At 37.2% G+C, this 10917-nt stretch overlaps 3 protein-coding genes across 4 annotated transcripts; all 3 read right to left on the reverse strand.

Moving 5' to 3' along the window:
• Window positions 1-800: 800 nt before the first annotated feature.
• Window positions 801-2180, reverse strand: LOC129915222 (uncharacterized). Its single transcript, XM_055994702.1, has one exon. The coding sequence runs from the start codon at window positions 2178-2180 to the stop codon at window positions 801-803; it is 1380 nt and encodes a 459-aa protein (XP_055850677.1).
• Window positions 2181-2516: 336 nt separating this feature from the next.
• LOC129915223 (uncharacterized) lies at window positions 2517-4979 on the reverse strand. Its single transcript, XM_055994703.1, has one exon. The coding sequence runs from the start codon at window positions 4977-4979 to the stop codon at window positions 2517-2519; it is 2463 nt and encodes an 820-aa protein (XP_055850678.1).
• Window positions 4980-4987: 8 nt separating this feature from the next.
• LOC129913972 (uncharacterized) lies at window positions 4988-10135 on the reverse strand. Of its 2 annotated transcripts, none has more exons than XM_055992989.1 (2): window positions 9619-10135; window positions 4988-6517 (listed from the first exon to the last, which is right to left on the reverse strand). In XM_055992989.1, exon 2 carries the CDS (start codon window positions 6513-6515, stop codon window positions 5193-5195), a length of 1323 nt encoding a protein of 440 aa, XP_055848964.1. In that variant the 5' UTR covers window positions 6516-6517; window positions 9619-10135; the 3' UTR covers window positions 4988-5192. The 2 variants fall into 2 exon arrangements, with proteins under 2 accessions (XP_055848964.1, XP_055848963.1); XM_055992988.1 differs by lacking the exon at window positions 9619-10135 and adding an exon at window positions 9410-9536.
• Window positions 10136-10917: the final 782 nt, after the last annotated feature.

Genomic DNA, 10917 nt, shown 5'->3' on the forward strand with positions numbered 1-10917 from the left:
GTTCTTAATCAAATATTTTATATTCTGTACGTTAATTCACATTGTATATTCTCTACTCTATTATAATCTATATCTTCTTTTATTCTATTAACTTTACTACGTTTACACAATTATTTATTTAGAAATAAATACTCGACCGACATGCACTACAACTGTTCTGTACCGGGTTATAGAGAGAACTGAACTGTGAACTGAACTACTTAAAAGCAATCAAAAAGAGGTAGATTTACCAACATTAACACAAACCAAAATGGCAGACATTATTCTATACAAATACAAATACAAATACATTCACAAATACGCTTACAATCTTTTGTATTGCATGTCGGTTCGATACAGTGCCAGCAAAAATTAACAATTTTTATATTATCCTCTAAAGTTAAACATTTATCATTTTTCCTTTTGAATTGTACATAATTTATATAGTTTTAGTCTGTTCTTATTTATATATTATTTCTTTTACATTGTTATTATTATTATTTTTGTTATTCATCTATTGTTTCGTTTGAATTAAATTTGATAAAAAATATAGATTACATTGGTTAGTATACATAATGCTTTCATTTCCTTACAATTAACTTTTACATTTATTCTGACCTTCAAAGTATCTTAACTCAATCTTTACATATATTTCAACATTATTGTGTACATGTGTTATTACGCAGTATTTTATTTTAATTTCGTTATACCTTACTCTTTACAACGTGCTTATCTCTTTACGTTTACATACATTTCAAACTTATTCTGTACATATGCTATTACATAGTGTTTTTATTTTAATTTTACTGTACTTTTTATCTTTACAACATGTTTATATCATTACTTAAAAGTTTTTCTGATTCTATTGGAATTACACAAATTTTTTGTACTGGTCGGCTAAGCTTACCTGTTTCCGTCTGCACAACTACAGATCTTACCAATCCGTCCTTGCTAGTTATGAGCTCATGGATTCTGCCTAACGCCCAGTGCGCTGGTGGAAAGTTTTCGCTAGCTATGGTCACCAGTTGCCCAATGCGGAGCTTCTCTCTTTCTCTACGCCATTTCTTACGCTGTTGGAGAGTGACGAGATATTCGGTGCTCCATCTATTCCAGAAATGCTTGAGCATCATCTGGCGCTCCTTCCAGAGTCTAACTCCTGCGGTACCTGGCTGGTCGCTGACATCAAATGGAATCGGTAATATGGTTGGCTCACCTACGAGAAAGTGGGCAGGTGTAAGAGCCTGTACATCTGAAGGGTCATCGCTCAGTGGATGGATTGGCCTCGAGTTGAGTATGGCTTCGATTTGCGTCAATAGAGTCGACATTTGCTCATAGGACAGTTTCTTTAGCCCAACGACTCTCTTTAGATGATACTTCATGGACTTTACGGCTGCTTCGTAAATACCGCCTTGATGAGGAGCGGCTGGCGTCATGAAATGCCATTCAGTGTGTTTGCTGTTTAGATGCGATATTGTTGCATCTCCTGTCCATTTATCTATAGCTCTTTTTAGTTCGTTGTTGGTACCTACAAAGGTTGTGCCGTTGTCACTATACATCCTTTCACATCTGCCTCTTCTGGCTATAAAACGTTCATAGCATGCTATAAATGATAGCGAGGTTAGATCTGTGACGAGATCTATATGCACAGCTCTTGTTTTGAGACATACAAAAATTGCCACCCAGCACTTGCTTCGTGTTATCTGTTCGCCCTTTTTGTCTAACATCTTGATCTCAAAGGGTCCTGCGTAGTCTACACCACAATGGACGAACGGCTTGCCTATTTGTACTCTATCTGCTGGTAGCTCGGACATCAACTGTTGCCCCAGTTTGCAACTGTACCTTGCACATACGACACATTTGTGCAAATAGCCCCTTAGTTCACTCCTTAGTTTCGGGATCCAGTATTTCTCTCTTACAAATTGCATCATAACCTGTACTGCACCATGTTTTGTGTTGTGGTGTGCGTGATTTACAATTAACCATGCTAGCCTTGATCCATTGGGAACGATTGCAGGATGATTCATCTCGTATGAGTTGCTGCTTCTGTCTAATCTACCACCTACTCTAAGTATGTTCTGTGCATCTAGAAGTGGATTGAGCGGTCCCAGATCACTTCCTTCTGGGAGACCTTTCCTCTTCTTCAGCCATGTTATCTCCTTACCATAGCGTTCTTCCTGTGACTTGCGCAAGAGATATGCCATTGCTCTTGCTCTTTCTGCCAAGGTTGGCACCTGTACTTTGCTTCTGCGTCTCTGTACTCTAATTTTAAAGGTTGGCTTTTTGGACCAATTATCTATGAAACGAATCATATAGCTAACTATGTTGACTAACCTTTCTAACTTATCTGTATATTCAAAAAGTGGAACATTGTAACCCTTTTTCTTTAAACCTATGCATAATTGTGGTTTCAATTTTACTACTATACAAACTTTAAACTCTCTCTGTACTTCTATTGATGTATCTGTACTAAGGCCTCCATCCGGCCAACCTGTACTTAGGCCTGTCTCTGGCCATTCTTTACCAAGACCTGTTTCAGGCTAATCTGTACGTGGTTGTTGGAGCCACTTGGGCCCTTCCAACCATAGTTTATTGTCTGCTAACGCAGACGTCTGTACACCTCTACTCAGTAAATCAGCTGGGTTTTCTTTTGTATTGACATAGTGCCAGCATTTAGCCTGTGTGTTCGACTGTATGGACGAGACACGATTGGCAACATAAGTTTTTAGGTCGCATGGAAGCTTCCTTATCCAGTGCAGTACAACTGACGAGTCTGACCATAGAAAGCATGGCGTATCTATCCATTCCATGGAATTTCTTACTTCTACTAACAACCTTGATAGCAACTCTGCAGCTGCTAGCTCTAACCTGGGAATCGTGATGGTCCTTAATGGGGCTAAACGCGTCTTTGATATGAGTAACCTCCCTTTACCTGTGCCATTTGTGTTTTCTGTACGAACGTAAATAACTGCACCGTAGGCTGCACTTGAGGCATCTGAAAAACCATGAAGTTGTATACCTGATGCACCAGTGGTGCCTAACCATCTGTCTATACGAAAATTCTCTAGGCCCATTATCCCATTCCAGTACTCTTTCCATCTTTCTTCTATACCTGACGAGACTCTTTCGTCCCACCCTGTACCTAATCTCCAAATGTCTTGAATGATTATTTTCCCTATTACTGTGACTGGGGAAATATAGCCGTTTGGGTCATAGAGCTGTGCTACGCAGCTTACTACTTTTCTTTTGGTGAGAGTCCCTACTAGACGTGGTGTTTTCACCTCATAAGTGAATTGATCTGAAACAATTAGCCATTTAAGGCCTAAAATGGATGATTTCTCTTCCCCCGAAAACACCATGGTGGGGTCAACTGTGCCAGCGTGAAGTTCTTCCATGAATCTCTTGGAGTTTGATTTCCACTGACATAATTCGAAACCAGCTCCCTTTAATATTTCATACATCTCCTTTGCTAACTGAATGGCTTTCTTATCGTCGGTTTCACCAGTGGCACAATCGTCTATATAAAAGTCATTCTTAATTGCGTTGGCTGCTTCTGGGTAGTTGTGTTGAGCTTCTTTGGCTGCTTGTAGTACTGAACGCACTGCCAGGTGTGCTGACGAAGTCAGACCAAATGTGACGACTGTTAACCAGTATTCTTTGAGTTGTTCATACCTGTTTTCTCTCCAAAATATGCGTTGTAGATCCCATTGTTCTTTGTTAAGCCTGACTTGATTGAACATCTTCTTAATGTCAGCGCAAATTGCTATACGATGTCTTCTGAAGCGCATGATTATCTCATGCAAGTCCCTTTGCAGTTTCTCACCTAACATTTGTATTTCATTCAATGATATACCTTTATTCGTGCGACAGCTTGCATCATATACTATACGGAATTTCTTTTCTATACAATGATGTGGTATATAATAGACTATATTGCTAGCTCTAGGGCTTCTATTAGCTACCTGTACATGACCTAGTTGGATACTTTCTCTCATTTTCTGGACGTAAGCATTTTTCATCTGCTCATTTTTCTCTAATCTTCTTTCTAGATATGTGAACCTACGCAAAGCTGTCTCTCGTGAGCTGCCTATATCTTTAAACTCTTCTTTGAGTGGCATCTTTACCACAAATACACCATCTTTGTCACGATAGTGGTTTTGTTGGAAGTGTTGTTCTACCAATTCTTCTTCTTCTGTTCTCTGAGAACATGACTTGATTTCATCCATTTCCCAGAGTCTCTTTAGAAGATTATCTAACTGGTCGCTTTCTGAATATTCTACAGTTGAACAAACATTTACTTGATCATTGTACCTGAACAGATTTGAGCCTAGTACTACTAAACCTAGCGTCGTCTCTAATAAAACTGTACCATCTTCATTTTTCTTAAATACTGATTTTATGGATTTTGCGAAAAAATCTACTCCCAACAAAATCTCTATTTGCCTTGACTTATAATATTCTGGATCTGCATATTTATGTGGGTCTATGTTGCCTACTTCAACAGCCTCTGTCGTACGTGTAGGTAGAATGGGATTCCATTGACTTTCTTCTGGAAGAAACCAAAATGATTCGCTTTCGTGGCTTTTGAAAGAGTCTGTACTGTACCACGGTAATATCTTGACCATGGCTTGTCGTGTTATTGTAAATGGACTACCGTTAATACCTACTAGCTTTCCTGACGCCTGTTTCGTTTGTACCTTTAAATCTCTTCTCAACCTGTCAACCATCAGGTTGATGTGAGCCCCTGTGTCTAACATTGCCCTATATGGACCATAAATAAATCCATCGGCTTCGATTCTTACCATTGCTGTGGGAATAAAATCTGTCTTAATTTCTAAATTGTGAACAACATGCACATAATTTTCATCATTTATTGAGCGAAATTTCTTTGAAAATACCTTACATTCTACATTTTCTTTGCTGCATCTTTTATTTGATGCTTTATCTGTACCGAACTTTTCATCTTCATATTTTATTCTTTTTGTTTGATTGTTGTTTCTCATGTTGTCTATACGATCCTCGTCTTTAATGTTGACTGTACGAATGTTGTTGCCTGTACGATTATTAATTTTGATATTGTCTGTACGATTATTAATTTTGATGTTATCTGTACGATTCTTGTTTTTGATGTTGTCTGTACGATTATTCCTTCTGTTGCCTATACGATTGTTTGTATGTTTGTATCTTTTAGCGCATCCAAGACCTTTATTCTGGCGTCATTCGTTCTTCGCCTTGTAGACCCCCCTTTTGCGCATTGCACCTCTGGTTCCTGCTTTCTCCTCTTCATTGCGTATCAATGGAAGCATTGGTTTTAGGACTTCTTTCATTGGGCATAAAAATATGTTATGCTTGGGTGCCCCTGGACATCTTGCGCAGCCTCGCATGAAACAATTATTTTCCTTATGCCCATGTTTTAGGCAATTCGGGCACAGCGCTCGCCTTTCTATGAAGTCTCCTTTGCCTCTGAATGATAATGATGCGAATTCTGGGCACTCCCAGATCGGGTGCCAGGAGCCACACACCTCGCAGGCTTTCCTTAGTGGCTGGGGTCTGCCGCTTACAGCGGGTTTTGTGTCTTGTACTTTAGCTGTCCTTTGCCTTTCTTCTTTATAACTTGTGCTGGCATTTCGTGCTTGCTGTTCCACTGTCACACTGCACAGTGCAGCTGCCTGTTTATCTATGAACGCTAATAGTGTTGACAATTTTGGCTGCTCTGATTCCCGCTGCAGCTCCCATTGCCTGGCTGTCTCCTGGTCAAACTTTTCGCATAGCAAATGGACTATAAAGAAGTCCCAGTGTTCAACTGGCAAGTCAAGTGCTTTTAGTTGCCTCAAAGCTTCGTGTGTCGCGTCAGCCATTCTTTGGAGCGTATTGGCACTTGGACGGCCTCTGATTTCGGGAAGCGAGATGATTTGCCTTAGATGCTCGCGGCCTATGAGGTACCTCTTGTTGTACACCTGATTTAGGCGGTCCCAGGCTTCGTTATAATTTTCCTCAGACAATTGCCACTCGCCAAGTGCTCGGGCAGCACGACCAACAAGTGAGTTCTTTAGATACTGGAACTTGAATGCTGGAGATACTTTCGGATTGTCGTGGATGGCGGCCTTGAACCTGTCGTGGAAACCTATCCACTTGGTGTAAGCCCCATCGAAGCTCCCCCACGTGTTGTTTAAGTCGTGCTGTTGGAAAGGCATATTGACTTCTACTTGGATTTGTCTGTTGTCGCCTTCCGACAACGTTGACCCCTGTACTGACGATGATGGTATCGACTCCTGTACTTTTTGTTGGAGGGCAGCCCCGGCAGTGAAGTAGTCGTTGCGAACTGCCTCGATTTCGCCCAAAATCTTGGGTAGATCTTTCTTGCTGACTACGTCCAAAGAGTCGTCGGCCAGATTCTGGTACTTTGCCCAGTCACCCTCCAAGGTTGCCAGTCTTAGCTTTGCTTGGTATAGCGTCAGCGACTGGAATTCCTCCGTCTGTACAAAAAGCTTGGCGCTTTTGATGGCATTCGCCGAAGAGCGTGCCCTGTTCGTCGCCATTTCTATATAATTTCGAGGTAAAAAGAAAAAGAAATTACTAAAAATTCTCATTTGTGTTTGTAGATTTGTAGATAATATGTATGCATATCCCATGTCATGTCTTCCCCTACGTTTTTTTTTTTATAAACAATCCACGTTAAGTGGCCCGAACAAGCAACCTGTTACTAGGACTTTCTGTACTATCAAGATCCTGTACTACTATACTCAAATACTGAGGTTTTGAGACATGACAACTAAAACCGTGCATTCTTGTTATCAATTGGAGAGAGGTTGAGGACATCTGACTGTAAATACGAACGAGCATGAACTTCTTATATGGCCAGTACAAATCGTCCATGCACGCCCGTACAACAGTACCGACGCGGCGTATGAGCTTCTAATGAGTAGATTTGGGCTTTAAATTCTTCCCCCGTGCCTGACTACCTTAACGATCTTAACGATCGGCTATCATACATATTTGTAAATGTCTTCAACCTTGAATCTGTTTGGTTGTATTCTTTCTCCCCATTTTTAAATGGATTTAAGTGTTTTTCTAACTGTACTGCACGTATCTGTACATTTTCTTCAATTTTGTCTTACTGAATTCGTTTTGAAATATAGCACTAGTACATTTTTAATCTGACTGTGCTGCGCGCATCTGTACTTGTTTAAAAAATTTTAATTGCTAAATTCATTTTCGAATAGTAGCATCTATACTTAATTTTCTTTGCTTAAATCTACTTGCTAAATTCATTTTTGAATAGTAGCATCTATACTTATTTGAAAATGATTTCTTATTACGTAACTGTATTCAATTTTATCTGCCAAATTCATTTGAATTATAGTAATTAAATACAATTGAATCCAGTTTTACTGAATCTGTATTTTGAAGTCCCACACCCGCCAAACTCATTAACTCGAATTCTGGCGCGTATGCAACCTCAAACAAGACCCAGCTGCGCTAGGCGCATATATATTTTTTATAAAAAAATTTAACTGCTGGCTTCATTTTTTTTTTTTTTGAGCATGTAAATGTGTTCAAATTTCATTTCGGCTTGCGCGTCTATACTTTACATTTACTATCATCGGATTGCGTCCTGCGCATCTGCACCTTTTTTTTTTATAATTTTATACCGTTGTAACAAAATATTTTTGAAGCTGATTGCGCTCCGCGCATCTGTATTTTTTATTTTATAATATATATTTTGATTTTAAAATGCAATGATTAAATACAATTGACCTAATCTCCCTAAACCTGTTTTTTAAAGTCTCACACCTGCCAAACTCATTAACTCGAATTTTAGAACGTACGCAACCTTAACAAAAACTAACGGCGGTGCGTGCATACGCACCCTTATTAAAAATTTTCCCATGTTTTTCATTCTCGAACAGCAGCATGTAAATATATTCAACTCTAATTGCGTCCTGCGCATCTGTACTTTCATTTATCTATTTTTTTTTTTTAACTGCTAAATCATTAACTTGAATTATAGCGTATAACTTGTAACTTAATCTGACTGCGCATCTGTACTGTATATATGTATTCTATTAAATTCATTTTTTGAATTGTAGCCGCTAATACAATTGAATCTGATTTAGTTAAATCTGTATCTTAAAGTTTTATATTTGCCAAGTTCATTAACTCGAACTCTAAGCACGTATGCAACCTTAACAAAATCTAACTCCGTTGTGTGCATATGCATCTTTATTTATTTACAATATATATATATTTTTACTAAATTAATTTTTTTTTTTTTTTTTTTTGAATTGTAGCAAATAAATGTAATCAAATCTAATTGCGCTCTGCGCATCTGTACCCGTATTCATGTTGAATCTATTCAACTTATATTTTACTAAATTCATTTTCGAATTGTAGCAAAAAAAAAAAAAAATTAAATCTATGAAATTAATATAGCTAGACCTACTCTGAAACTTATATTTGCTAAATCCATTAACTTGAATTAGCATTTAACCCTAATAAAGCTTAACTGTGTTCCGCGCATTCGCACTTTAAAGTTTCACAGTTGCCAAATTCCTTAACTCGAATTATAGCATGTGCTCCTATTAAAGATACAGCAGCGCGTCGCACATAATACCCTACAGTTTTAGTTTAAACGGAAAGAAAAAATCTCAATTTGTTTCTTCTGTATGCATCTGTACATTTTGCTTAATGTCAACATTCGTTTTCGAACGGTAACTACATTTTTTCTTTTTATATCTATACCCCTTTTTTATATGCGCAATTGTTCTGCGCAGCTTGTTATTTATTTTTCTTTTCACATGCTGTGTGTTCTCTCTTAGTAGTAGTTACATTTTTTCTATTTATATCTATACCCCTTTTTTATATGCGCAATTGTTCTGCGCAGCTTGTTATTTATTTTTCTTTTCACATGCTGTGTGTTCTCTCTTAGTAACCAGTGCCCGTTTCAAGTTTCGTACCTTCGTTCTGTACACTGTGCTGCTTCTTCCACATATACACGTGCATGCCTCACTGCAAATACGTGAGAGAGAAACAGGCACCGCCCTTTTTTAAGAGAACAACCCGTTCTTATTCTTTCTTATTTTCTATCCACATGAGCATGTGCATACGTGTTTTAATGTATGCTCTTACTCATGCTCGTCTGTACAAATTTTCTTTCTGTGTGTATTCTCTCAGTTGTCAATGTTTTGTTTAAGATATACCGACACCCTTATCTTGGTGTGTATACTATGCACTGTCGCTTCAGCCAAGCAGACATATAACTATGCATAGCAACCATGGTGGTTGGTGGCGTCGCCATTATGGCAAAGAAAAAAAAGAACGCCGCTACATACGACAACCGAGAAAAAACACAATATTCTGTGCACGCTCAAACATGTTCTTTGAGCATGCAAACACTAATGATAAAAAAAATTTTAAAAATTGTTTCACATACCTGAATTTTTAGTTTGTAAATTTCTTTTCTGGGCTTTCTGCCGCACTTTCTATACTTCTTTGTATGCTTCTTCTGTACACTTTATATATATATATTTTTTATTATATTTTTTACTTTCTGTACACTTTATTTCTATGTTTTATTTATTATATTGTAAGTTTTTGATAGTTTTTGTTTGTTTTGTTTTTTTTTTTTAAATAACTACTCACTTCCGCACTGTCTGGTGTTCGGTTATCAACTGAAGTAAAAAGAGCAGAAGGCATAAACGAGAGGTAGCTGCTGAGCGGTTGCTACCTAGCATGAACCTATACTATGACACACGTATGTGTTATTTTCTTTCTCTGCTTCTTTTTGTGTGCACTGAATTGTGTTTGTGTAACGATCCACTGTAACGGATTTTATACAGGATCGTTACTTTTTAGAATATTTGTTTTATGCGCGAGTTAACTATATCCGACTCGACGTGGACCAATGTATATTTTTGGACTGTAGATTTCCGTTAATAACAAATAAAAAGACAAACACTTTTAGAGTCGGGAAACCAAGATGGAGAAAACCCGACTATAGTAATAAATTTATTTATAACAAGAATTCTGTACATTAAACGTTCTTAATCAAATATTTTATATTCTGTACGTTAATTCACATTGTATATTCTCTACTCTATTATAATCTATATCTTCTTTTATTCTATTAACTTTACTACGTTTACACAATTATTTATTTAGAAATAAATACTCGACCGACATGCACTACAACTGTTCTGTACCGGGTTATAGAGAGAACTGAACTGTGAACTGAACTACTTAAAAGCAATCAAAAAGAGGTAGATTTACCAACATTAACACAAACCAAAATGGCAGACATTATTCTATACAAATACAAATACAAATACATTCACAAATACGCTTACAATCTTTTGTATTGCATGTCGGTTCGATACAAAGTTAAAAAAAATATTTCCCAAATTTCAAATCGCTATCATTATATATTTATCCGCTCCGAATTAATTTTCAAGTTTTCTAAACAAAATATCGATAAATTACAGGTAGTTTTGAAGTGTTTTACTTTAAAATTCAGTAAAACTAAGCGTTGAAAATTTTTAAATACCTTAAGCACTTAAAAAATGCACGAAAATATTATTTTTAATTTTTTTCAAACAATATTAAGGTACTCAGTTAAAAATAACCATTAAATTTTGTTGTTTTCATGATACTGTTGGTTATTTTTTAATGGCTAAACATTTTTCTAAAAAAAATAAAAATACGATTTTCGGGCACTCTTTTTAATTTAAAAATTTTGAAAATTTTCTATCAATCAACGTTTACGTGGGTTATGTAAGAGAAATGTCACATGGTGCTACAAGGGGTTAACATGTTTATGCATTTTTAGAAAAAAAGACTGTCAGTCTGTCAGTCTGTCAGTCTGTCAGTAGCTACAGCCTAAACGGATGGACCGACTGACTTCAAACTTGGTATCTAGCTGTTTTTGGAGACTCTCCAGACTTG

This window comes from Episyrphus balteatus, chromosome 3 (genome assembly GCF_945859705.1).
Source record: "Episyrphus balteatus chromosome 3, idEpiBalt1.1, whole genome shotgun sequence".
NCBI classification, from domain to species: Eukaryota; Metazoa; Arthropoda; class Insecta; order Diptera; family Syrphidae; genus Episyrphus; species Episyrphus balteatus.

Coding starts and splice junctions, on each gene's coding strand:
- LOC129915222 (XM_055994702.1), bottom strand. CDS start 2,180: ATGGCATATCTCTTGCGCAAGTCACAGGAAGAACGCTATGGTAAGGAG.
- LOC129913972 (XM_055992989.1), bottom strand. CDS start 6,515: ATGGCGACGAACAGGGCACGCTCTTCGGCGAATGCCATCAAAAGCGCC.
- LOC129915223 (XM_055994703.1), bottom strand. CDS start 4,979: ATGAGAAACAACAATCAAACAAAAAGAATAAAATATGAAGATGAAAAG.